The 23,557-nt window shown below is 45.1% G+C and overlaps 8 protein-coding genes across 12 annotated transcripts in view; 1 reads left to right on the plus strand and 7 right to left on the minus strand.

Moving 5' to 3' along the window:
* Positions 1-1,751: 1,751 nt before the first annotated feature.
* LOC116161049 (DNA polymerase interacting tetratricopeptide repeat-containing, protein of 47 kDa) lies at positions 1,752-4,012 on the minus strand. The gene is made up of 7 exons (XM_031474241.1): positions 3,856-4,012; positions 3,688-3,805; positions 3,547-3,638; positions 2,595-2,674; positions 2,109-2,546; positions 1,906-2,064; positions 1,752-1,853 (listed from the first exon to the last, which is right to left on the minus strand). Exons 1-7 carry the CDS (start codon positions 3,985-3,987, stop codon positions 1,766-1,768), a joined length of 1,107 nt encoding a protein of 368 aa, XP_031330101.1. The 5' UTR covers positions 3,988-4,012; the 3' UTR covers positions 1,752-1,765.
* LOC116161047 (BRCA1-associated protein) lies at positions 3,877-6,184 on the minus strand. Its single transcript, XM_031474239.1, has 6 exons — positions 5,739-6,184; positions 5,526-5,690; positions 4,660-5,478; positions 4,383-4,578; positions 4,213-4,331; positions 3,877-4,018 (listed from the first exon to the last, which is right to left on the minus strand). The coding sequence occupies exons 1-5, from the start codon at positions 6,113-6,115 to the stop codon at positions 4,221-4,223; spliced, it is 1,668 nt and encodes a 555-aa protein (XP_031330099.1). The 5' UTR covers positions 6,116-6,184; the 3' UTR covers positions 3,877-4,018; positions 4,213-4,220.
* Positions 6,185-6,539: 355 nt separating this feature from the next.
* LOC116161050 (TBC1 domain family member whacked) lies at positions 6,540-8,423 on the minus strand. The gene is made up of 3 exons (XM_031474242.1): positions 7,788-8,423; positions 7,549-7,741; positions 6,540-7,305 (listed from the first exon to the last, which is right to left on the minus strand). The coding sequence occupies exons 1-3, from the start codon at positions 8,038-8,040 to the stop codon at positions 6,681-6,683; spliced, it is 1,071 nt and encodes a 356-aa protein (XP_031330102.1). The 5' UTR covers positions 8,041-8,423; the 3' UTR covers positions 6,540-6,680.
* A 136-nt stretch (positions 8,424-8,559) lies between these two features.
* On the minus strand, positions 8,560-10,050 carry LOC116161048 (histone deacetylase 3). The gene is made up of 4 exons (XM_031474240.1): positions 9,846-10,050; positions 9,208-9,799; positions 8,873-9,157; positions 8,560-8,825 (listed from the first exon to the last, which is right to left on the minus strand). Exons 1-4 carry the CDS (start codon positions 10,048-10,050, stop codon positions 8,612-8,614), a joined length of 1,296 nt encoding a protein of 431 aa, XP_031330100.1. The 3' UTR covers positions 8,560-8,611.
* Positions 10,051-10,515: 465 nt separating this feature from the next.
* Positions 10,516-16,472, minus strand: LOC116161202 (CCR4-NOT transcription complex subunit 4-like). 5 transcript variants are annotated; one of them, XM_031474467.1, is made up of 8 exons: positions 16,272-16,472; positions 15,704-15,890; positions 15,456-15,652; positions 15,232-15,398; positions 14,999-15,175; positions 11,875-13,239; positions 11,270-11,524; positions 10,516-11,214 (listed from the first exon to the last, which is right to left on the minus strand). In XM_031474467.1, the coding sequence occupies exons 2-8, from the start codon at positions 15,809-15,811 to the stop codon at positions 10,913-10,915; spliced, it is 2,571 nt and encodes an 856-aa protein (XP_031330327.1). In that variant the 5' UTR covers positions 15,812-15,890; positions 16,272-16,472; the 3' UTR covers positions 10,516-10,912. The 5 variants fall into 5 exon arrangements, with proteins under 5 accessions (XP_031330327.1, XP_031330325.1, XP_031330323.1 ...); XM_031474465.1 differs by having other exon boundaries at positions 10,516-11,220; positions 15,704-15,849; positions 16,272-16,465; XM_031474463.1 differs by having other exon boundaries at positions 10,516-11,220; positions 16,272-16,382.
* A 221-nt stretch (positions 16,473-16,693) lies between these two features.
* Positions 16,694-18,424, minus strand: LOC116162364. Its single transcript, XM_031475979.1, has 6 exons — positions 18,108-18,424; positions 17,812-18,063; positions 17,252-17,767; positions 17,087-17,204; positions 16,953-17,039; positions 16,694-16,901 (listed from the first exon to the last, which is right to left on the minus strand). The coding sequence occupies exons 1-6, from the start codon at positions 18,415-18,417 to the stop codon at positions 16,694-16,696; spliced, it is 1,491 nt and encodes a 496-aa protein (XP_031331839.1). The 5' UTR covers positions 18,418-18,424.
* A 475-nt stretch (positions 18,425-18,899) lies between these two features.
* Positions 18,900-19,894, plus strand: LOC116161423 (transmembrane protein 134-like). Its single transcript, XM_031474758.1, has 2 exons — positions 18,900-19,246; positions 19,298-19,894. The coding sequence occupies exons 1-2, from the start codon at positions 19,059-19,061 to the stop codon at positions 19,644-19,646; spliced, it is 537 nt and encodes a 178-aa protein (XP_031330618.1). The 5' UTR covers positions 18,900-19,058; the 3' UTR covers positions 19,647-19,894.
* LOC116162365 (coronin-1C-A-like) overlaps positions 19,786-23,557 on the minus strand; it is a 4,687-nt gene continuing 915 nt past the window's right edge. The window contains exons 2-3 of the mRNA XM_031475980.1: positions 21,551-22,645; positions 19,786-21,081 (exon numbers count right to left, since the gene is read on the minus strand). Coding sequence (XP_031331840.1) covers positions 20,899-21,081; positions 21,551-22,645 — 1,278 coding nt within the window. The 3' untranslated portion in view covers positions 19,786-20,898. The remainder of the gene's footprint in view (positions 21,082-21,550; positions 22,646-23,557) is intronic.

The raw sequence follows: 23,557 nt of genomic DNA on the forward strand, positions 1-23,557 counted from the left end.
AAACTTATGCAAAAGGTGTCGTGTTACTAGGAGAACATAATATACGAAGAGGTTCTTTTCTATCTCTGTCAGAATTATTTCAAAGCTTTCATTCGATTTAAAAATTTGCCAATTCTGTATCAGGATCATATGAGTGCGAGAAGGTGTTTCTTATCCTAATACTACACCTGTTACTTGTCGACAAACTTATGCAAAAGGTGTCGTGCTACTAGGAGAACATAATATACGAAGAGGTCCTTTTCTAGCTCTGTCAGAATTATTTCAAAGCTTTCATTCGATTTAAAAATTTGCCAATTCTGTATCAGGATCATATGAGTGCGAGGAGGTTTTTCTTTTCCTAATACTACACCTGTTACTTGTCGACAAACTTGTGTAAAGGGTGTCGTGTTACTAGGAGAACATAATGTACGAAGAGGTTTTTTCTAGCTCTGTCACAATTATTTCAAAGCTTTCATTCGATTTAAAAATTTGCCAATTCTGTATCAGGATCATATGAGTGCGAGGAGGTGTTTCTTTTCCTCATACTACACCTGTTACTTGTCGACAAACTTATGCAAAAGGTGTCGTGCTACTAGGAGAACATAATATACGAAGAGGTCTTTTTCTATCTCTGTCAGAATTATATCAAAGCTTTCATTCGATTTAAAAATTTGCCAATTCTGTATCAGGATCATATGAGTGCGAGGAGGTGTTTCTTTTCCTAATACTACACCTGTTTACTAGTCGACTAACTTATGCAAAAGGTGTCGTGCTACTAGGAGAACATAATATACGAAGAGGTCTTTTTCTAACTCTGTCAGAATTATTTCAAAGCTTTCATTCGATTTAAAAATTTGCCAATTCTGTATCAGGATCATATGAGTGCGAGGAGGTGTTTCTTTTCCTAATACTACACCCGTTACTGGTCGACAAACTTATGCAAAAGGTGTCGTGCGACTAGGAGAACATAATATGTGAAGAGGTCTTTTTCTAGCTCTGTCAGAATTATTTCAAAGCTTTCATTCGCTTTAAAAATTTGCCAATTCTGTATCAGGATCATATGAGTGCGAGGAGGTGTTTCTTTTCCTAATGCGACACCTGTTACTTGTTGACAATCTTATGCAAAAGGTGTCGTGCGACTAGGAGAACATAATATACGAAGAGGTACTTTTCTATATCTGTCAGAATTATTTCAAAGTTTCATTCGATTTAAAAATATGCCAATTCAGTATCAGGATCATACGAGTGCGAGGAGGTGTTTCTTTTCCTAATGCGACACCTGTTACTTGTTGACAATCTTATGCAAAGGGTGTCGTGCTACTAGGAGAACATAATATACGAAGAATGTCTTTTTCTAGCTCTGTCAGAATTATTTCAAAGCTTCCATTCGCTTTAAAAATTTGCCAATTCTGTATCAGGATCATATGAGTGCGAGGAGGTGTTTCTTTTCCTAATACCACACCTGTTACTTGTCAACAATCTTATGCAAAAGGTGTCGTGCTACTAGGAGAACATAATATACGAAGAGGTCTTTTTCTAGCTCTGTCAGAATTATTCAAACAGTTCCAAGATCGGGCTACTAGATCAAAAGTTACAGCTTTTTGAATTTTTTGCCGAAATTTTGACAGCGCCAATCGATAGCGCTGGTCGAGACCTTTCCAACGAGGGGTCGGAAGGCATATCTACGACGCACCGTTCTCGTTTCTCGTTTCGACCAAAAATTCTGACAAACCGTAATGGGGGGGGGGGGGGGGGGGAGAAATAACACAACATTTTGTTTCTTTATCTATTTATAACGACTTAGAAAAGCAAGTTCTGCCGGACTGTTACCGACTAATATTATAAACGACGGAGTACCACCTTTCACTAGCAAACTGTAAAGATAGCACTTAAAGTAAAGCGTTCAGTGGAATGCGAATAACCTACCCCTTGCATTTCAGTACGTCACGTAATTTACTGTCGATGTCGAACCGCTGTAACTTTCCAGATGACTCGAGGTAAACGTGCAAATCTGCCACTTTATACTTGCTCTCTGCATCCCACGCGGGGCTCTCCTCGAAGACGCGATCTAAATGCTCCCGAAATCTGAAACAAATTTTTAGAACATTCCCATTGCATCCTTAACTTACGTGTCATATTCGTCGAATTCCTGTATAAAGTCCATCACCTGATACTCGGGATACGTGAATATGACGGGCCACACCAACCGACCGTCGTTCAAATGCACCGCACATTCGGCCAGCTCAGGAACGACAGGCCGCAGGTCGCCCTCGAACGCGACCCCCGCCGCGCCGATCGCCTTCATCAACTCCCGCCGCGCGTCCGCCTTCCTATCCTCGCCCCTGCGCGCTTTCCTCGAATCCTTCTCCTGTCGCTTTCGCTCGTTCACGATCGTCTGCCGCAGCCGGACGATTTCGGGAGTCCGATCGCCGCCGAGCAGCAGGTCGCAGTACTCGATTCCCTGATCGAACTGGCGCGTTTCGAGGCAGCACTTGGCAGCGCGACCGAGCGTCTTGCGGTAGTTCGGCTTCAGTCGTAGCGCCCACTTGCAGTCGTGCAGGGACGAACTGGGGAGGTGTTAGTCGGCGCAATGCGCAGTTTTATTCTCTACTCACCGGTAATTTTTCAGGAAGAAATGCGCGGCGGCTCTGTTGTTGTAAAGTGTCGCGTTGGTCTCGGCGTTTTCACACTTGATCTTTAATCAATAGGAAGTACTCAATGGGAAATTAATTCATTGAAGTCGTTGATATTTGTGTTTTTGGGCTTTATTTTTAAGTGGGCGGGGATACCAACCCAACCCACTACACATTTTACAAATATCGGAAAGATTTCTCTTTTCCGTCATTTTAAATGGCGCCATTACTAATAAAAAAATTAAATGTGGCTAGTACAGATACCACCTGCGCATGCGTGATTCTGCCCTTTTATGTCTAAGAATATGGGTACCAAATTTGGTTCCGGAAATGAGAGTACAGAGGGACCGACATCATTGAGATTTTGTTTGATTCGGATTTTTAGTGATTCAAAAACGTGTATTTTCGTTAATAAGTGGGGGGTCATTGCAATACCTCCACCCTTACTAACGTGTAGGTGTTAAAAACATAAGCATTGCATTTGAAAAACAAAAGATGCCTCCATATGCATTTGAAAAACAAAAGATGCCTCCAACTCCGCTTAACCACCACCAATTAAAATAAGAGATATTGAGGTGACCATCTTATTACAAACACAGTGTATTTAAATGCAAGATAATTGAATATGTGAACCCCTGGTCACTGGGATGACTTAGAGGCATTGGAGACCCTAAAAACCATAGACCTTTGAAATCTGTAATATAACTATGGGAAGTTTTGACCGAATATCCGGACCTTTCCCATTTTGATAACCCTATAACCTCTGAGGAGTCAAATAGCGGGGCCCACAAAGATTCAGTGGTTCCTGCAGGTCCTGAAAACCTGCACATTCTGAAACAAAACTATCGAGGTCCGAAAGATTCCGCCCCAGGAGATCTAATGGTGCATTAAAATATCCGAGAATTCATTTTCATTTGTCCTTATCGGCACCTACCTTCAATCCTTCAGTATACGCGATTATGGCAAGCCGATAGTTTCCGTGCTTAAAGTTGAAGTTACCGTCGTCTTTGTACGCATTCGCTAGCTCTAAAATCGGCAATATAATCATACGATTGGTATACCGAGTGAGAATGACCTTCGGGTGTATTTTCGTTAGGATCGTATTTTAACTGCTGCAGGCCCTCCATGAGCGGATCAAGTGGTTCGCCCGCCTCCGGCATCTTCTTCATGAAGAACGGATGTTTTTCCATCTCCTGAAAGATCAAAAGCTGTAGTGCCAAGTCCCAGAAGTCTGCGCGCATACCTCCTGCCACCGATCCTCGGGCCAACCTTCCGTGTACGGACGCTTCTCCAGGCCATCTATAAAGTCGTCTAGTTCCTTGTCCAATTTTGCGGCGAGAGCTAACCGCTCTTCGTCCGTAAATTTCTTTGCCATCGCAAGATTGTTTATGGTCACATTCACGATGCTAAAAGTTGGGTTATGTGTGAAGTAGTCGCAGTGTTATATGAATTGGTTCGTTTGAACTACTAAAATCAATTTGAACTATTTTTCCAAAACGAGGCCCGAAGGTCCCAGAACACTGAAGGACTGTGGATTTCGGCCATGTAACAATGTTACTTGAAGCAGAAAAATAAGTTTATTATAAATACGTTTAATTACATCAATCGTTATTTCTTTTTCCGTCCTTTACGTTTCAATTTGGCTAACTGGGACGACTCTTCGCCAACGCTGACACTTCCTCCGGCGATATCATCGCGATCTTCCGATCGTGAAATGGTCTGCAACAAACACGTGTCATAGTCACGGGAAAAGCAACCGAAATAACACACCTGTTGCGCTTCGAAGTGAAACATCAGATCCCTGAGCTGCTCCTGAAGCTCGTTCACCTCACGCTCCTTCTCACCGCTTACGCTCTGTAGGCGCTCTTCGAGTTGGGCCACCTTCGTCTGCCACTGTTGCTGGTACTCGCGTAGTGCCTTGCCTAGCTGCCTTTCCTCGTTTAGCTCGCCTAATGTAATGGACAACCTGTTGGGAAAGCAGAATTGTAGCGATCTAAAATGCGAACCAGGGGAAGATTGCGAGACACCCCTCATTTGAAACACATACCGCGCGGAGCTTTGTGAAAATTTCTTCTCCACGGCTTGCTTTTCTTTGCTTACGTTGGCGAGTTTCGTTTTCAACTGCTTATTCTCCTCGGAGAGCTCGGTGAGTTGCTCACGTAGTAATTTCGATTCCAACGTGGCTTGATTGTCCAGGTGCAGCAGCTTCTCTTCGAAATAAATGCGTTGCTCCTCCAACTGGGATGTCAGCAGGTAGGTGAACTCAAGCTGAACGGAGTCGACCTTCTCCTGAGCGCCTTCGGATTCCGGTGGCGGTCCCTCGGCGGCCACGAGCTTACCGTCCGCCTTATTTTGCAACAGCCGATGCACGAAGTTATCGCCCTTGTAGTCCCAGACGCGATGCGACCCCAGCTGTAAAGCGTAGCAGTGGCCGGACTCACGAGCGTGCGATGCAGCGTGACCGCCCTGATATCGTCCGCAACCGACGTGTCCGCATATCAGACAAATCCAAAGGGCGTCGGGGCCCACTCGACCGCAATTCTCGCACTCCGAGCTCTCAGCCTGTTCGGGACTTTGGACGCATCGACAGACGGGACACGTCGAATCGCTCCACTGCTCGAGGCAGTTGGCGTGAAACGCGTGATTGCATAGGATTGTCAGAACGCCGTCGATTGACTCGTCCATTCGCTCCAGGCACACCGGACACGTCGGCAGTTCTGTGTGACCGGGCGGCGGTAACCCATTGTGAGCCCACTCCACTCGCGACACCCACACGATCCGGCACAGCGCTTCCGGTTCCAAACTATTAAAAGGGGCCCCATTGAACGTGTCATAAAATTCCTTGGCGGCCGGATAATTGCGAAACCTGCAACGTTCGAAATGGACTTGCCGAATTGAATAATCAATAATTACGTGAGAAGGGTCATGTACTGATTCGGACTGGAATCCCGCAGCACCCTGATGTGTGCGATTTCCGCGTGGCACGGCGCGGTAAATGCCAACAGATCGTGGCACGTCATCGAAGTTGGCACGCCCAAAATGCACAGCATTAACGCCTCCTCTCGACTGCTCAACGTGCTAAAAAATACGACGGATAGACGAAGAGGTGCGCCAAAATCTACTTACTCCTCCTTATACAAGTGCAGAATTCCTTTCGTTATTTCGACAAAGGGATTGCCGCTGAAAAATCCGATTTCGCCCATCTCCTCGACGTCGCCTTGCTCGAACGACGCACCGCGAGAGTTCTTCGGTAGGATGCCCCAGTCGTCCGTGGGCTTCTCCAAACGGCTCGCAAACGTTTCAACGCTTATGTCTTTTACCTTACGTTGACCGCGACAGTTTGGGACTCCTAGGGGGGCTTCCGCGCCGTGTACCTCGTCCAAAGCTTCCCCCGACTCGTTCACTTCCACTCTTAAGACGCATTTTGAAACTAATTCCGACATTATTTTGACTAAATAATTAACAAACAGCTGATCAAAGATAACAAAGTGGTTGGGTCGCATTCAGCTTTTTTTTTCATTTAAGACTTCGTAGGCAGTAGGCAACACATCATACACATATCAAACGCCATTCATTTTTTTTGCTAAGTGTGAATTTGGATTTGTTCCGTATTTTTTTGGTCCCTCCAGAGTTTTCTAGGTTTGCAGAACTCTCATGCCCTTTCGATGGTATGGAACGCACTCATAAACCTCTTCTTCCAGCGCTTTCTAAAACGTCAGTTAAGTTTTGTAGAAGAATGTTGTTCGCCCACTGCAAAGGTTTTCATACCTCGTTTCCAAATTTTGTTTGTCCTTTTGGTTCACCATGAAACAGGGACCAGTTATTTCAAAATAGTTTTATTTGAAATATGACAAATATACAGGCTTCAATCACATATCGGAAGAGAACAACGCAATGGGTTTTTTGGTAATGCATCAATTTGGCAGCTGCTTCAGAATTCTTTTCAATTGTTAACTACAACCGTGACTAGGAGAACAACATAAAAAATAATAATAATGATAATAAAATAGACTCTATAATACTCCTTAACCAAGCAGTAATCAAACTAACGAGTAAAATGGTTGAACTTTAATTGGAAGCACCATTGGAGGAGGCATTTTTCCGCCTCGCCGTTTGCCGTTGATGTTCGAGTTCAAAATCGCGTTCGGTCAGGTTCAATCGACCGACGTTATACACAAGATACTCCTCAGACAGCACGTATTCGGGCGGATTTCTGAGCAAATCCAACGTTTCGCATAGTCCCTGGCAGCGTTTACGATTGCGTGCGTTTCCGAGGCAACCCTCCAGGATGACCAACGCCGTTTTAAACAACACCTTCACACCCTCACAGAGAAATATATCCCAGATCCGTAGCAAAGAGTCCCACGGTAACGTTCTGGTAAAGGCACACAGAAACCATTCGGTACAGTAAAACATCGGCTCGGCGTTCACTTTTTTTAGGTGACGGTACGCCGGCGAGCAGGTCTTCTTCAAGAGCGCCTGCAAGATGAAGCCGTCACGTTGTACGATTTCGAGACCCGGCGAGTAGTAATCCTTGAGGTAACGATCCGAAATGCTCACCAGGCACCAGAACGCCTGGATTGCGGGCATGTGCATCAGAAGGAACGCGGCAACCGGCGCCTGAGCCTGACAATAGCCCACATCTGGATTGAAAACAGTGTATGCTTTCAAAACGTGTAGAAGCTCCTGCTGTCTGCAAAACATGATTATTAGAACTGTCAAAGGCATGTGGGCGAGCATAGCACCGCCCAAAAAAAAATTAAATTAAAATTTAGATACCCCCCCCCCCCTCTATCTTGTGGAGATAATATATTTTTTCCCCTAAAACACCGCACTTATTTAAATTACAAAACTGTACCTACTGTAGGATCAATACTTATTAATCAGGGCAGCATTTGGGACAAAATTGACATGCATTGTACACATAAGTGCCTACCCAGGCTTGTCTTCAGATATAAACATTTCATGGTACGGAAATTGCCGGTGCAAGTCTTTCTTTATGTCCTCCAACGCTTTCGGGTCCGCATTTTGATTCAGGCACAGGCTGTAACGTTCCGGATACTTCTCCAACAGCAGCTGACCTCCGCACAGAAACAGCCAGGCTTTCGGACGAATCGACATGGGAATACCTACGGGAATGCCTTCGTAATGTGAAGCGGTCGACTGTAAGTTTACCTTTGCGGCAGCGTTCGCGGACTTTCCGATAATTTCGACTCATGTAGAAGTTCCACTTGGAAAGCATCTTCAACCACTTGTGCTCGCGTCGTAGTATCGTTTCGGACGAGGGTCCCTGCTTGACCTCGGGCGAGTACTGGGAACCGCCGAGGAAACCGTGCCTGTCCGGTACGGTGGATATGACGCTTCCATCGATAAGAGTGCTGGCTTCGCTACATAACGAAACGGTATCAGCTGCTGTTGACGATGCCATAAGAAATCATTTGAATGAAGGAGACGCCCACAAACACATGTCCTAGGCAACGCAGTTGGATCCACAGCAGTCAGTTTACAGGTTAATTGCCATAGGACAATTTATAATTGATACACGTCCCCCTATTATTCATCGCCGTTTTCATCCACAAACGTACGTGACAAAAATAATTGATTCGTTTCTAATTGACCGATATTAATTTATTTTTTGACATTTGTGTATTTTGCAATCAAAATACAAAAGTGCCAATCCAAAAACACTGTTGCCAACATGTTAAATATCAAACAAAAAAAAAGGGCGTGGTTGAGTGTGATATACAGGATGCTCGATCGAAATGACTAGGAAATGAAGAGGGGGGGGGGGGTTGCCGAAATAGCAGTGTTTGATAAAAACCACAAGCGACTCCTAAGGGGTTGGGTGCTGTCTGAGAGATCGAAACAGTGCCATCTCGTGGGATTTAGCACGAGTTGCACCGGCATGATACCGAGAGCCAAGGCCGAATTATGAAGGTAAACAGTGTACCCTACATACGAGTTGTACTTATAAAAATTAATACACGAATAATTTAAAACTACACTTCAATCTCCTCCTTGTCTTGATCTTTATCCCCCTCGTAAAATTCATTTTTAACAGCCACCATTTTGTCGTCCAACTCCTGACTTATCCGAACATCGGGATCTTCCTCGTCTTTCATCTTATCACCTTCCGATATCGCATCGCCGGGAACATCGTGCACTTGAACGCTGGGCGAGTGCTGACACATTTTTAAATTATCGAACACGTACCTAAAATTAAGCGATTATAAGGGGGCGGGGATGACGGCGCCCCTTACTTGGTAATCGCCTCCAAGTATTGTCGACTGTTCGCATTCTCCTGTCGCGTCACGACCTCCGGATGAAGCGTAAAGTCGGGGGCGAAAAATTCTAAGTACTCGGTGTACGGTAGCTCGTTCGAAATTTCCTCGTCGACTAATAGGGAGGTTTCGTAAGTCCAACATCGCGCGACGTTCCTCAGGGTGTAACCGCCGCCACCGACAACTAAAGTGGGTACGTTTAGATCCCGCACAAATTTGACGCACTCCCCGTGTCCCTTCGTGCTCAATGAGAAGCAGCCGAGCCTACAATTCAAACCGAGAGTTTTTTGAAGTTTCAAAGCCGTTACTTTTACCTGTCATTTGCGAGGGAGTCGGCCCCGCACTGCAGCACGATAGCGGTCGGTTGAAAAAATTCCATTACGTGAGAGATGACCGGCTTAAATATTTGCCAGTAGCTCGCGTCGTCGATGCCCTCCTTGAGGGGTACATTTACGGAATAGTAACGGCCGCTTTCCGCGCCGATCTCGTACATGTCCCCCGTGCCGGGAAAGAAGTAGTTGCCGTACTTGTGAAAGCTGACGGTCATGACGCGATCGGTCAGATAGAACGCCTCCTGAACGCCGTCGCCGTGATGGACGTCGATGTCGATGTACAAAACGCGAGCGTGATACTTGAGCAGTTCGAGAATTCCGATCACGATGTCGTTTACGTAGCAGAAGCCGGACGCCTCGAACTTTTTCGCATGGTGCAGACCGCCCGACCAGTTGATCGCGATGTCGCAGTGGCTGTTGTTCAGCTTGACGGCGCCCTCGAGCGAGGCGCCCGTGTACATCGAGCAAAAATCGAACAGACCGTAGAATACGGGGCAATCGTCGCCGACATTGTAGTGACTTAGATGTTTCGTGAACGCCTGTATGTTCTGCGGGGTGACACGCTGGAGGAAATCTGAAAGATCACCTGGTAGTAGGTAGCGGGACGATGCGAGACTCACCTATGTATTCGTCCGAGTGGAATCGACACATGTCGTGCGCACTAGCCTTGTACGGCCTGTATATTTGCATTTTGTTGTGTAAGCCGTAATTTAAAACTAAACTATGTATCACAGAGAGACGATGGGGCTTCATTGGGTGACCGGTACCATAATGAAAGTTGCCCACATCGGGATTGTAAAAGTACGAAACCTTTTTTGTGGACATTCTAATAGAAGTACTGTTTTATTAAGAGAATAATCGTTAGAAATAAAACGACGGTTATTAAACGTTTAGTTAAAGAGTTTTGATCAATCATTAGTAATTTTGAATATTGATAATATGCCCTTTTGGCTGTTTGTTTTGTTCATAAGTTGACGACGCTTAAATCGTGATACCAACCTTACGGACAGGTAGTGGCTGTGGCTATGGTACCAGACTTGTCGTGACTGATATATACAGGGTATGGAAAAACATTTGCAGGTAAACGACGAAGAATCCTAATAAGCATTGCATACAAAGTGGGCGCAAAGGTGATGGGCGAATGGCACTCTGTGAACGAAATACTGCCCAACACGCTCCCTGGTCATAATCGAACCATTGATGAGCAAGAAAAAAACGTGTGGGGTGAATAATACGATTTAGTTTACTGCATCATTATATTATAGTTAGCTGTTTCTGAATATACTCGAATAATTATTAACCATATTTTTTTGTTTTATTAAATTGCATCGATCTTTATAAGTTACAATCAGTTGGCCAAGCACCCAGACGATTTAAATATGATTTATAATTCATAAGTTTTACAAGAAAAAAAATTACACGTACAGTGTCTACAAAAAAATTAGATAAGAAGCTACGACGCACATTGTGTACCTCGCTTTTTGTACGACAAAACCTGGATGATACAACAAAGAGATAAGAAGAGTTTGACAAATTTCGATTTTTTTTCCTTTTTTCGTAATAACAATGCAACAAGAAATTTCTACACAAAAATAGTCAACATAAAATATAAATATACATACATTTAAACATACCAGTTGCAAAAAGTAAGGCGCACAATTAAGACGAAGCTCGGTAAAATGAATTTTTAACATTCCTGCTGTTTTGTCGATTGACTATTCGTTCTGAAACCGGGCGGGCTGGAGATTTGTGAATTTAATTCGTTGCCCAGCCAATTTAAATTTTGGTGGTGCGAGAAGTTGTTGTAATTTGGTTGCATCTGTTGATTGTAATTCGTATAATCAAACGATCTAACTGGTCCGTTTTGTAACTGCTGCGTCGGCTGCTGCATGCCGTTAAACTGCTCCCTAGATTGCATATTCGATAACATAAAATGTCTACTCGACGATACGATCGCCGGATCTAACACTTTCCAATCGTTACACGTGCCTAAACCTGCAAAACGTAAGTAATGACAGGAGAGACCGCCCGTCGGCCCACTCACCTTTGTTCGACTGTTGCTGTTGAATTTGACTAAAATTGCCCGACCAATTGTTTTGTTGTTGTGGTTGTTGCGTGCTGGAATTGTTACTTATCTGATGCGGCTGTTGCGTGTTGCCCATATTGAGGTATGGCAGTATTTTGCTACCAAACGAGTTCATGTGTGTGCTGGATTGCATGAAGCCCGGCGGCGGTGGCGGTAGGTGCCGATTCGAATTTTGACTATGCATCATGCCGTTAATTTGATTTGTGGCGCGCCCTACAAAGACAAGATCTTTTCAACTTTTGTCTAACCTTGTATAGAATTACCTATTACTATTATTATTTTTTTAATTAAATTAACAATCAATTCCTTTGAAGTACAACAAAATCTGAATAGCTGTAATTTTTTATAACCTAACTTCATAGTACTGTCATGTTTTATAAAAATTTATACAGATATCTCCAAACAGGTGGAACAATCCCTAACATTAAAGTTACTAGAATCTGGTAACTTTCGCCATTTTTGGGCAAAAATCATGCGTTCTCTCTCTAACACACGAGCCCAATGGATTGCGGTACTTTCTATATTTAGTGACTTTAGTACAACATACAGGACGTCTCACTCACCTGGATGGTGTACCTTGTGATTTTGCTCGTTTTCAATGAGCTCGGCGAGCGCCTTCTGTGTCTCGTGAAACGGATCGAAATCCAGCTCGTCCTCGGGCCGACTGTGATTCTTCCCGACCGAATTTTGATAATGCGGGTTATGCAACGACGACGACGGCGACCCGAAGCTCTGTCCGTTTATATCGCCGTTCATAAACTGGCCGCCGCCGCCGTGCATACTGTTATGGATTAACTGTCGATTTAAATTTAAGCTCATCAACTGTTCCTCGATCTGTCTCTGCTGCATGAGTAGCATGTTCTGTCTGTCGGTTAAATTGTGCAAGTAACTGTTGCTCTGCTGCTGGCTGAGGCCGTTCATCGGATGCGTGGTGAAGCCGTTCGTGTAAAGATCCTTCTGGCCGTTCTTGTAAAAGTCCGAGAAGAACTTGGACATTTGCTGATCGAGACCGTTCACGCCGTTGACGTGATTTAGACCGTTGATTCTGTCAGTTTTCAGGAATAGGGGCGAGGTGGTGTGGTTGAAGTGCGAGTGCTTGTTAGACAGCGCCTCCAAGATGTTCTCCTGCAGTTTGTTTGTGGTGGCGTCAAAGCCGTTCTGATAGCCGTCCATATTGCCGAACATGTCGATGGTATTAGGGTAGCTGTTGCCGAATGTTTCCAGTGTGTCCTTTACTCCCACCCGGTGTTTCGTGAGGTCCTCGACGAGATGAGTGGTCTGCTTCGAGAACCCGAACGCCGCCTCCCAGTCCTCGGTGCTGTTGATGTTCGGCAGTGAGTCGTTGAGAATTTGACACTGGGGCTCCGTACCGCCGTCCGAAACCGGATCCTCCTCGATCTCGGGGGCGATCTTTTGAAATGTGTTTTGTGAGAAGAAGCTGGAGTTGTCGTCGATTATCGGTATTTTTGGTATTGCGCATTCCATCTTTTCCGGCTCGAGCTCGTTTTTGCTTTTGGATGTGTTCTGGATTTTTTCCTCCATCGACTGTGACTTTTCGCATTTGCCATTGCTCGCGGTGCACTCTGCCGATTTACTCTTTTCCGGCTTCCTACTGCAGTCGCTTTTTAACTTGGTTTTCGCCTTCTGTGTTTTGTCTTTACTGACGGTTTCCGGCTGTTTCTTCTCGCATTTGTCCCCCTTTTCCGAATTCAACTGTGGCCAATTGTCCTTTGTGGTAGACGCCGAGGAGGACGTCGACTCTTTAGTTTTACTAACAGATCTTACTTCGGACTGCTGCTGCTGTTGTTGCTGTTGCTGCGCACTCTGTATTGCCATTTTTGTAACTAACAGATCATGCAACTTTCGTTCGTATTCCTGGTGTTTGCCCGCATGCATTTGTTCCTTTGTAAAACTGGCCTTTGGATCGCCTTAAAACAGAACATTATACAACTTTGCGGGACCGCAGACATAGTGCAAGAAATAGGATAGTAAGACAACCTTATGGAAATTTTATCCGGGGGGTCTGGGGGGGTATGGAATACCACCCAGTGCACAATGACCTTATGATAGTCATCAATCTTCCATTTTCCTTAGGGGTGCTGCCTGGGAGGTGTTCCATACCCCCCGGTTCCACATTCTTCCCCAAAACATTTACTGCCCCCCTTCTCGGGAAGACATAATCAGGAGGTCCTTTATAAGAGACTACCACAAGAGACCTTGGGGTTGACTGTGTGGGGTGATTATTATCATAAGGTCATTGTGCAAAAGGATGAACAATCAATCTTCTTTTTTTCTTAGGGGTGTTGCCTGGGGGGTGTTCCATACCCCCCGGTTACACATTCTTCTCCAAAACATTTACTACCCTCACAAGGGAGCTTGTGGAGTAACGAACACTGCTCGGGAAGACGGAATCAGATGGTTCCTTATGAGAGACTACCACAAGACACCTTGGGGTTGACTGTGTGGAGTGGCAATGTAGCACCGGGGGGTCTGGGGGGTATGGAATACCCCCCAGTGCACAATGACCTTATGATGTTGCAAAAAGATGAACAATCAATCTTCTTTTTTTCTTAGGGGTGTTGCCTGGGGGGTGTTCAATACCCCCCGGTTCCACATTCTTCCCCAAAACATTTACTACCCTCACAAGGGAGCTTGTGGAGTAACGAACACTGCTCGGGAAGACGGAATCAGATGGTTCCTTATGAGAGACTACCACAAGACACCTTGGGGTTGACTGTGTGGAGTGGCAACGCAGCACCGGGGGGTCTGGGGGGTATGGAATACCCCCCAGTGCACAATGACCTTATGATAGTTGCAAGAAGATGAACAATCAATCTTCCTTTTTCCCTAGAGGTGTTGCCTGGGGGGTATCATACTCCCCGGTTCCACATTCTTCCCCAAAACATTTACTCCCCCACAAGGAAACTTGTGGAGTATCGAACACTTCTTGGGAAACCAGAATTGAATAATCGCTTATTAGTGGAATCCTTGAGGTTGAACATATCGAGTGACAACGTAGCACCGAGGGGTCTGAAATACTCCCCATTGCACAATAATTGCAGGAAGATGAACATTAAATCCGGGAATCGACCGATACCGATATTAATATTGGCATATACCGATTTATCGGTCGCGAATCGCCGATAGTTTGGCTGATACATTCAAGATAAACGGGAAAACCTGGATTTGTCAGGGAATTTAATGAGAAATGCACCATTTTTGCTTATCTACGCGTAACCAGCGTTTACTGACCGATTGGAGCATTTGCATTCAATGCGGTCCCGTAGCCACGCATTTTAGTGTATGTGACTGGTGCTCAATTCAGTTGTTTTGTTTTTCGATGCAGTGAAGAAAATCAACCATTGCTATGACGGGATTGGAAACCAAAAAACCAGTATCCGTCGATTCCTAATTCAATCAAAACAATCCTAAGGGATTAGTGCCACTACTTAGCTTCAAAAACTCTGACACTTACATACATAACAAACACTTGCCAAAGCTAGGTAGTGGAGACGCTTATCTAATCTAATAATTTAAAAACAAAAACCTACATTGTTTATGAAAAACAATACACAAAAAATGACTAATCAATGTAAGGAGTCGACCAAATCATTTGATTTCTATCGTCTCAACGCGAAGGGCGTCTTACTATTCTATTCTTTTACCCTACGCCACAGGTGTGCTTACCGAAATCGTGCAGGTACATACAGTCGGGCTTCGGACACGGCTGGTTTTTCATGAAATGTGAACAATACTTTGTGGTACCCAAACTAGATTTTATAAGCCTACCGTCTATTGATATATTATTGACATTTTGTATAGCTCGTAAGGCGTCATCACTTTTCATATATGTAACGTAAGCACCTGAAAAACGCACGCACGTAATCACCCTTCGAGAGACGAAGCATCCCGAAACTCACTCGCACTCGGACCCTGGGAACCAGCATAAGACGTCGATTGATTAATGACGACTTTGTGTATCTTGCCAAACTTTCCAAAGTACTCGTGCCTCTTTAGGATCTCCGCGTCGGCGAGCCTAAGTGGTAGACCGACGACAAAGACGAGATTTTTCTGAACCACGCGTACACTGCAACAATCGCAAGTTAGCCGTCTTTTCGGGAGGGAGGGGGGAGAGGCGACTCACTTGGCTAGGTGTTTTCGACTTTCGCTAAGTTTGGCCTTACGCTGCTGATCCCGCTGACGTTTCTCCGCCTTCAGCTGGGCGACCTGCTCCTTCGACAGCGGCGTGAAGTCGGCCGGATTTTCCGAATACGCCTTCCGACAGGCCGGACACAATCCGTTTTCGTCTGTCCTAATCCGATGCCAGCAAAAACGGCATATCTGCGATGGGGGGTTTGTTTACAGACGGACGACGACACGACGAGTACGAACCTGATATCCGCAGCTGCACGGAAAGAAGTTGAGGTCGTCGACTTCCAACGGCTCCATGCACAAAGGGCACTCGACCTGCTCCTCTCCACTTTGATTAAGAACCGACATCTTTCTATACCTTCCCAAAAAATACTGCTTCGCTTAATCTTAAAAGAGCACAGACTGGATTAGTTTCTTCGGCTGGAAACTGACAAATGGGTGTAAATGAAAATATTATTGTGGAATTAAAAGGAATTGAACAGCTGTCAAAAAAGCTGCTACATGGCAGTTTTTTTTGCGTAAAAAATCACTTTTCCCAATAACGGTTCTGCCCATTCAAATTTTGATGTGACAAACGAGGCCGCCTCGACTCGCAAACAAAAATTCGAGGAATTTTTAAACGTCTTCTATTGTGTAGAACGACAATTTACGGAACGAACCTCTTATATACGTTGCAAAATTCAACAGTGAGCGTTCGCCCTTTTAATACACCCATCAACTTACACGCAAATTACGCTAGAATTTAACTGCGACCACAAATTCTGTTATTAATTATCCGATTAATGCAGGAAATAAAATATTTACTTACAAATTTTTCAGATTGAAAGATTTCAATATGGCTACTTGATAAATCACCTACGCATGAGCAATGTTTCATACAGGACGGGTATAATAATCTACGCTTTCTTTGCATAATCGCTAACGAACCTCCTTCGGCACACCGTAAAATTCATTACAATACGAAATAACTCAAAAACACCCTCCCAACGTAAACCGCAGCACCCCCAGTATGTTTTTGAATTTCCCGCGATCAAAATTATACAGTTTTGTGTCTATACGATCTTCGGTACGGTACAACAGACACCTGTAGCTTGTCAACATACGAGTGTTATCCGAAAAGTAAACTCAACTCAAAGTTTGGTGGGGCATGTGATTCTTCTTGGGCTCTAGTCGTGCAATAAATCCATACCAATGGGCCTAAATATATGAAAGTATATTCGCACGATAAGTTTACATTGCACTTTCAGATGATGAGGACTCTATGTTATAAACCGGCATAATCCGATCCGCCGAGATTTCGCCGGAAAACGAGCTGCCCTCGAATCTGTCCGAGAAGCTCGTCTGAACCCCCAGACCGCTCGGCGAGTTGCGATCTTCCGAATTTTCAACGAATCTGGCTCGATCGCTTTTCGCGCGTACTTCCCCCTCCGTTTTGTAACTGCATCGACAAAGATTACGAATGCGACGAATTGAGCGGGCGGAAACCTACCAGACTACGCGGCGTACGACGTGCGAACTGTTCTTCTTTGGGACTAGGCGTCGCTTACTTTCAACAGTGGTGGCACTGTCAGTGGTGCTGAAAATTGGAACTGTAATCGCAACTTACGGTGATCGTACTAGTACGTTTCGTTTTTCGAAGCGGAGGAGGTCACCCCTTCGGATGCGGACGTCGTCGAGTGCTTCGACGATGACTTACACGAGCAGGTGTTGATGCTTAACAAAGCCGCGCCGTCGCCTAAGCCTGAAATGTGACGTAAACTGTTCGTGTTGCGATCACGACGTGTGTACGTTTCCGTCCGGCCTTAATCCGGTAGCATATGAAGATGGAGCCCAACAGAAACCATATGAAGATGGTCGCGAGCAAGGCCATCAGAATCAGATCCGATTTTTTTTTGTCGGTGGTCGTTTCGTCCATGTCGTACTTCACGGCGGCGTCCTTCACTTGCATTTCTGGCATTATATTGTAATTTCCCATCTGCTTCTCGTTGCGCACCCCCATAGTCTTCAGCGTCTCCAGAATGCGCAAAACCCCACCGAATGCGGAGTAGAATTTCTCGTGATTGAGTAGGGGGACGATTTGACTCTGAATCCAATGAAAGAGGGAGTTTGTGAACCGCTTGGTGTCAGTCTGATTGGCGTTGTGTGCGGTTAGGCACTTCGTTGCGGCAATGTAATATTTAACTAGCACGTAGGATGCCTCTTTCGAGTCGATCTTCAGAAGGGGGTGCGCTTTGAATGGCAACGCGATCGCGGCGGGCTCTGAGGGCGAATCCAAAAACGGGAGCGGTATCTCCACGCAGCCGACTAAACCAGGCGTTAGCATTTCGCTCCCCAATGGAATTACTCACTTTCCCTCTCGATAACCGCCAAAGTATTGCAGGGGTTGGTGTCGCCTGTCGTCAGTGGCAGTTCCAAAGGTTCGACAGCCAATCGGACACCTGAAGGACCGCGGCTTTTAATCCATCCACGGCCATTGGTGCGTAAAAAGCACTTCAGTTCGTCAAACAGCTTGCCGAGCTTCTCGATGCTTCCATAATTAATATACCCGGCGTAATACGAATATCTGGCCGTTGGTAAAACGTACCGGTACAGGTATCCGCCTAAAAAAAGAGGACGTAACGATCACGTTCTGCGCGAATCTAACCTAGGGCGTCAATCAAAGCGTGTAGCGTTATTTGGTTTGCTTTCCCGTGGGTGTCCTTCCGGACTATGTCCAGGAGCAGTCGAAAGTATTCCACGAGATCGTTTACGTACATATTATCGTGTATGTTTAAGGAGTGCGTGTCCGGCAAGATATCCTCGAGGAACATTCTCGTTGTGAGAAGAGCGACGTCGTCCGAACTCCAGCACTCTTTCGCGATGTCGGATTCTGTAAATAGAACTGTGCCGACATTCAAATTCATAACGTTGCACGGACAATTGGCGATTATATAAATAAAAATGTAAAAATACATCACGAGTGACATCTTGTCAAACTATTTGGAAATTTATGGTTTTCCATACTTAATGTCGTAAGTTGTGTTGCCTAACAGTAAGGAGCCTCAATTACAGTAATTAAGTAACTGAATGAGGAAATAATCTCCTATTCTAGCATAAACAATACTCCTAGAATCCTAGGAATCAGAGGGCGGGTTCCAAAATCTCTGGTTACCCATATCGCCTCCCATTCTACCAAACTCCTCTCTTTTGCCATATTCCTTTGATCTCACCCGCGCTTGCATCTTTGCTTCATGAGTTATCTAGAAATATTCCCAGCCGTTTCCTGCCCCTAGCGCTCCTTCCCCCAAGAAATTGTACCATCACGACGCCCGTATGGTCACCTAGTTGCTTACTCTCTGAAGGAAGGAAAGAAATTCCTGCTAGACTTCTGGGAGTGGAGCCTGTTCGATTTATGTGTTACACCGAGTTACACCAGTGCAGGATATTAAACAATTGCTTTTGTTTCGTGGGTGTATATAACAACTAACATAACCTAACATTCTACTTATGTAAAATATTGCTCCCCTTTTTTACTTTATTTTCAAAGTGAAAAACGGCATCAAATTGGAAAACTATGAATTTGGTTATTAAATAAAACTCCCCGGAACTCAGGAAAATGTCCAGTAAACAATTCGCACTTCCCAACGGTACGGCCGCGAAGCAGAAGAGATTCTCCATAGACGACGCCTTCGAGGAAGAAACGGACGAGGCCATACGTGTCTACGGTACGACATGCATGCCGTCGAATAAAATCGGCCTCAATGGAGAGGGCGACTACACAAGCATCAAAGTGGACTCGGCCAGGTATTGACGTGCGTGCACCTTTAAATCCAGGTCTCATCTGTTCGTTTTCAGGACGTACAAAATGTCAAACGACGCCTCGCGAGACAGCGACTCTTTAATCCAGGATTACTGCGACGGCTCAAATCAGGAGATTAGCAATACTTCGTGCTTTCAACATCCGAAGATACGCGAGAACTGGCGCATGGTACTTGCGGCGACCACGTTGCTTTTTATTGGTATAGGTCTGCTCACGACTGGCACGTTGGCACTTGCTGAACCGCAGGCCGGACTCCAGGGTGCCGTCTTCTTGCTCGCCGGGTTCATCTGTTTTATACCGGGGGCGTACCATGTCGTCTACATTTACCTGGCGGCAAAGGGCCGACGCGGCTACCACTTCCACAACTTACCACTTTTCACATAATGCGCTCGTGCGGTAGGCGTAACTTTTAAGGAAACTGATCTCATTATTATCGTACTTGTAAATTTAAGAGCCACTCTTAAGTTGAATGAAAGACATCCCGTAGCTTTACCTTCTTTTTTAAGCTTTAGAAATAATGACACATTTGGCACTGATTTATTGTTAAGTAATAACAAATAATTATTTATTTATTACATTTTATTATCACATAATCCATAAAATCTATTGTAATTAAAAACTTTCATACTAAAGTCGGCTTATTGTGCATTTTCGCTAAAGGCACTTGTACCTTACGTTACTAATTAGTAAAAAGACAACCTTATAAGGCGATTTATTTAAAAAATAATAATAACAAAACGGCGAGGGGGCACCGTTCACGAAATGACATATATACTTTGAAAATTGTTAATAACATTATATACATGGGGTTCGTTGTTACGAAACGAAAAATGGTAAATGCATACACGCACACACACAAACGCATTGTAGATGAGGCAGTGGTCGGAACTTCAATTCCGTATCGTTAAGAGAACTGTAATTTGACAATTAGGGGCATGAATCTGAAAGGCCACACAAGAAAACTGAGACATGATTGCGTCCTTTTTTATTTTGGAATTGCAAATTTTTTTTAAAAATTTCGAAAATTCCCATGGGGTCTGGGGGGGGAGGGGTGTGTATGGAACTTAATGGCCCTAAAGGTCATATACTAATAATGTACAGGGTGTCCCATTTGCGACACTGTAATTGTAATCAAAAAAGCAACACAGGCGCCATATGCTCTTTTTGAGCCAAACTTAAATTGGTAAAATCAACATTTGAAAATTAAAAAATACGAGGAAAAATCAAAAAATTGCCAATTTCAGAAAGACCAAAGTTTCTTTATAATGGTTCAAAAATCTTTTTTGAATCACTTGAATGAATCTTTTGTTAACCATGGTATGGTATATTTTTTAGATTAAAATATACAGGGTGGTCCATTAAGAAAAATGAGGTTAGGTCCGGTTTGTGAAACCTTTAATTCCTTCAGAAGATGGTAAAAATAAAGTAGGCCTTGGATTTTGATTTATCTGAAAAAAAAAATTTTTACCTACAGCTCCGGCTAATCATTTGTAATTCATTTAACTGGCGGTACTGTACGAAACTTTTCTGTGTGGCCGATCTGGATTTCGCAGTGTACGATCTTACATTACGGGTTAGTACGAATGAATTGTTATTTGAAATAAACCTGAAACCTTTAACAAAATGAAACAACACCTCAAACTTCGTCGGACGCCATCGGGGGCACGGCGTTCAGGCCGTCGCCGCCCGGTCCGTCCTCGTCGACGTTACTTTTACTTAAAGCTACCTCCGCCTCCAGCGCCCTAATCCTGTTCTCGTGCTTGACGATCATCGCCTTCAACTTTCGGATCTCGTCGGCGAAGTCCTGCAGCGTCTTGTCCTGAAACGGGAAATTGTAGCGTGCTAGTTTTAGTAGTGGTAGAGGACGGTTTCTCGACCGGCTCGTCACCTCGACCTTCAAAGGTCACTCTTTTCCTTGACGGTCTTTGAAAGTAGGTCAAGAAAGAAAACTTCGCGACGTTTTTTTGCGGGCAGTCAGCCCGTTTATGTGAAAACGCAATTCGTCTGTGTCAAAATAAGGTGCCAGTTTAAGATTATCGCAAAATTAGAAAAAAAGTATGTCATTTTAAGATTTCTTATTTTAATTGTCGGCCGCCTGCGTGCGGGGTAATTGTAAACTTTTCTTTCTTTCATAGATTTTGTTTCAATTGTTTTCCCAATTAATTAATTAGCTAACCGTTTTGTGGGTGGCGTAGTGACTGCATGCCACACCGCCTAGGTGGGTGAGTGACTGAACTGGTCTAGTAACGGCCCTTTACCACTTCAAGTGTAATTTCGTCGAGTACTACCGAGACTTCCGGTTGTGGTTTCGCCGCCTCCTTGGAGCTTTTGCCCGAACCCTTATCGAGCACGTTGCGCCGTCGGTTAACGCTAATCGAAATCTTCGCCTCGGGCGGTTTGTATCCGTCCTTGAGCGAGATGAGGATCGGATCGACGTCCTTCCCCTCCATCCACTCTTCGGCGGTGCACGCGGACGAGTCGCCGATCGTGTCCGGGTACAGATCCTCCTGGAAGAGTTCCGACTTTCTCGGCACGGTCATCGTGATCACCTGACACAGGCCGGAGTTCGTCAGGCGATAGAAGCGCGATATCTCGCAGATCGAGACGTCGCAGCCGCGTTTCGGCATCATGCCGATGCCGCGCTGCGGATCGGGCGTCTGAAACGTGTTGATGTAGTGGACGAAGGGCGGTTCGGGCGTTATCTCGAAGTAGCGGATCACCGAGTCGCCCTTGCCGCACAGGTAGATTAAGTTCGTGTCCGCGTCGTACAAGGGGAACATGACGCCGTTTGACGTGTCGAGTTCCACCATGACGATCGGCTCGCTAAGCATGTCGGGCGTTCGCAAACTGTACTGCCTTTCGGACATCTTCGAGAAACCGGTCGTGAAGACGAGCCCGTGCCGCAAGAAAATCGCGCGCGTTGCTTTCGAGCCCTCGTGGCAGACGGCGTCCGATTCGATAACGCCGGTTCGCGGGTTGATAATTCGTATCTTCTTATCCTTGCAGGTCGTCAATAGCTGCGAGCCGTCCCAGTTGAAGCAGGCGCTGTAGATGATGTCGGGGTGGCAGTCGATGTGAACGAGCGCCTCGCCGGTGCCCACATTCCATATCACGACCTGGTTGTCGCTACCGGCCGTTAAAAGTACGTTTAGCGCCGTCGGATGCCATAAGACCAGCCCCACCCGCCGCTGGTGGTAGAGAAGGTCGACGATTGGTTCGGTTAACGTCTTAACTAAACCATGGTCCGGTATGTGCCACACTTTCACGACACAATCCTCAGAGCCGCTCGCGATCACGTTGTCATTGTGAGGGCAAAACGCTATGTCTAGCACGGGGCCTTTGTGACCGCCGACCAGTGGATGGTCCGCGGCTATACGACCGGCCTACAAATTGAATCCACATTTTTAGATTGTTCTTCCACTTAATCCATAATATCATATGTTACAAGAAAAGCGGCAGGGTGAAAAGAACACTGCGCCAGCCCCACTTTCACGCGAACGCTCAATGCGCATTTTTTCGCCTAAACAACAAATCATATGGGCGCCAACCCACCCCCCCACTGTTATCACTTATATGATAATTTTCGAGAAAATACCATTGAACTTACAACCACGATCTTATGAAGTATGGGATACTCTTCAGGAACAAGAATACAATTGTCTTTTCAAGAAATCGTAGTACCGGGGGGTCTGGGGGGGGTATCCCAGCAGACGAAGATGCAATTACCTACTTTGGGGAGGGCACACTCTGTTGGCTGAGGGCTTTTCCATACCCCCGGTGTTGTGCTTTTACTCAAAAACGTTTAGTGTTAGTCTCGGTGTTAGCACTTATACGATAATTTTCGAGAAAATGCCATCAAACTTAGAACCACAATCCTTTGAAGTATAGAATACTCTTCAGAAAAAAAGGATACGATTGTCTTTTCCGAAATCGTACCACCGGGGGGTCTAGGGGGTATTCTCCAGCAGACGAAGAAAAGACTACATACTTTGCTGAGGGCACACTCTGTTGGCTGAGGGGTAGTCCATACCCTAGTAATTTACTATAATCATAATACATTAACAATTGTCTACTGATAAACAATTTCCCAAACAAATTGGCGAGGAAATTGGTATTGAGAGAACATAACACGGAAGGAGGTGCTTACAAAAACAGGTGGGAGGGGCAAAAAGCGCCTAAGAGAGTAAGGTGGGGCTCAGATAATCTTCTATAGGGCACCTCACCATTTCTTAAATACGGCATACGGTTCACTTATAATTCAACAAGTTAGGTAAACTTATTATTAACCCGACTAT

This window comes from Photinus pyralis, unplaced genomic scaffold, assembly GCF_008802855.1.
Source record: "Photinus pyralis isolate 1611_PpyrPB1 unplaced genomic scaffold, Ppyr1.3 Ppyr1.4_LG10, whole genome shotgun sequence".
Lineage (NCBI taxonomy): Eukaryota > Metazoa > Arthropoda > Insecta > Coleoptera > Lampyridae > Photinus > Photinus pyralis.

Excerpts from the sequence above, each read along its gene's own strand:
- LOC116162364 (XM_031475979.1), bottom strand. The coding sequence starts at position 18,417 with ATGTATTTTTACATTTTTATTTATATAATCGCCAATTGTCCGTGCAAC. Across the intron at positions 18,064-18,107 it reads CGCTTTGATTGACGCCCTAG|GCGGATACCTGTACCGGTAC; the intron begins GTTAGATTCGCG and ends CTCTTTTTTTAG. Across the intron at positions 16,902-16,952 it reads GTCGTACGCCGCGTAGTCTG|TTACAAAACGGAGGGGGAAG; the intron begins GTAGGTTTCCGC and ends TTGTCGATGCAG.
- LOC116161423 (XM_031474758.1), top strand. The coding sequence starts at position 19,059 with ATGTCCAGTAAACAATTCGCACTTCCCAACGGTACGGCCGCGAAGCAG. Across the intron at positions 19,247-19,297 it reads ATCAAAGTGGACTCGGCCAG|GACGTACAAAATGTCAAACG; the intron begins GTATTGACGTGC and ends GTTCGTTTTCAG.
- LOC116161049 (XM_031474241.1), bottom strand. The coding sequence starts at position 3,987 with ATGGCAAAGAAATTTACGGACGAAGAGCGGTTAGCTCTCGCCGCAAAA. Across the intron at positions 2,547-2,594 it reads TTCTTCCTGAAAAATTACCG|TTCGTCCCTGCACGACTGCA; the intron begins GTGAGTAGAGAA and ends ACACCTCCCCAG. Across the intron at positions 1,854-1,905 it reads GACGTACTGAAATGCAAGGG|TTTGCTAGTGAAAGGTGGTA; the intron begins GTAGGTTATTCG and ends CTATCTTTACAG.
- LOC116161050 (XM_031474242.1), bottom strand. The coding sequence starts at position 8,040 with ATGGCATCGTCAACAGCAGCTGATACCGTTTCGTTATGTAGCGAAGCC. Across the intron at positions 7,742-7,787 it reads CCGCGAACGCTGCCGCAAAG|GTATTCCCATGTCGATTCGT; the intron begins GTAAACTTACAG and ends GCATTCCCGTAG. Across the intron at positions 7,306-7,548 it reads ATATCTGAAGACAAGCCTGG|ACAGCAGGAGCTTCTACACG; the intron begins GTAGGCACTTAT and ends CATGTTTTGCAG.
- LOC116161048 (XM_031474240.1), bottom strand. The coding sequence starts at position 10,050 with ATGTCCACAAAAAAGGTTTCGTACTTTTACAATCCCGATGTGGGCAAC. Across the intron at positions 9,158-9,207 it reads GACTCCCTCGCAAATGACAG|GCTCGGCTGCTTCTCATTGA; the intron begins GTAAAAGTAACG and ends TTTGAATTGTAG. Across the intron at positions 8,826-8,872 it reads TACTTGGAGGCGATTACCAA|GTACGTGTTCGATAATTTAA; the intron begins GTAAGGGGCGCC and ends GCTTAATTTTAG.
- LOC116161202 (XM_031474465.1), bottom strand. The coding sequence starts at position 15,811 with ATGTCGGTTCTTAATCAAAGTGGAGAGGAGCAGGTCGAGTGCCCTTTG. Across the intron at positions 15,653-15,703 it reads CGTGCAGCTGCGGATATCAG|ATATGCCGTTTTTGCTGGCA; the intron begins GTTCGTACTCGT and ends CCCCCATCGCAG. Across the intron at positions 11,525-11,874 it reads TCACAAGGTACACCATCCAG|GGCGCGCCACAAATCAAATT; the intron begins GTGAGTGAGACG and ends TTGTCTTTGTAG.
- LOC116161047 (XM_031474239.1), bottom strand. The coding sequence starts at position 6,115 with ATGCGACCCAACCACTTTGTTATCTTTGATCAGCTGTTTGTTAATTAT. Across the intron at positions 5,479-5,525 it reads CAGTACATGACCCTTCTCAC|GTTTCGCAATTATCCGGCCG; the intron begins GTAATTATTGAT and ends CGAACGTTGCAG. Across the intron at positions 4,332-4,382 it reads TTCACTTCGAAGCGCAACAG|ACCATTTCACGATCGGAAGA; the intron begins GTGTGTTATTTC and ends TGTTTGTTGCAG.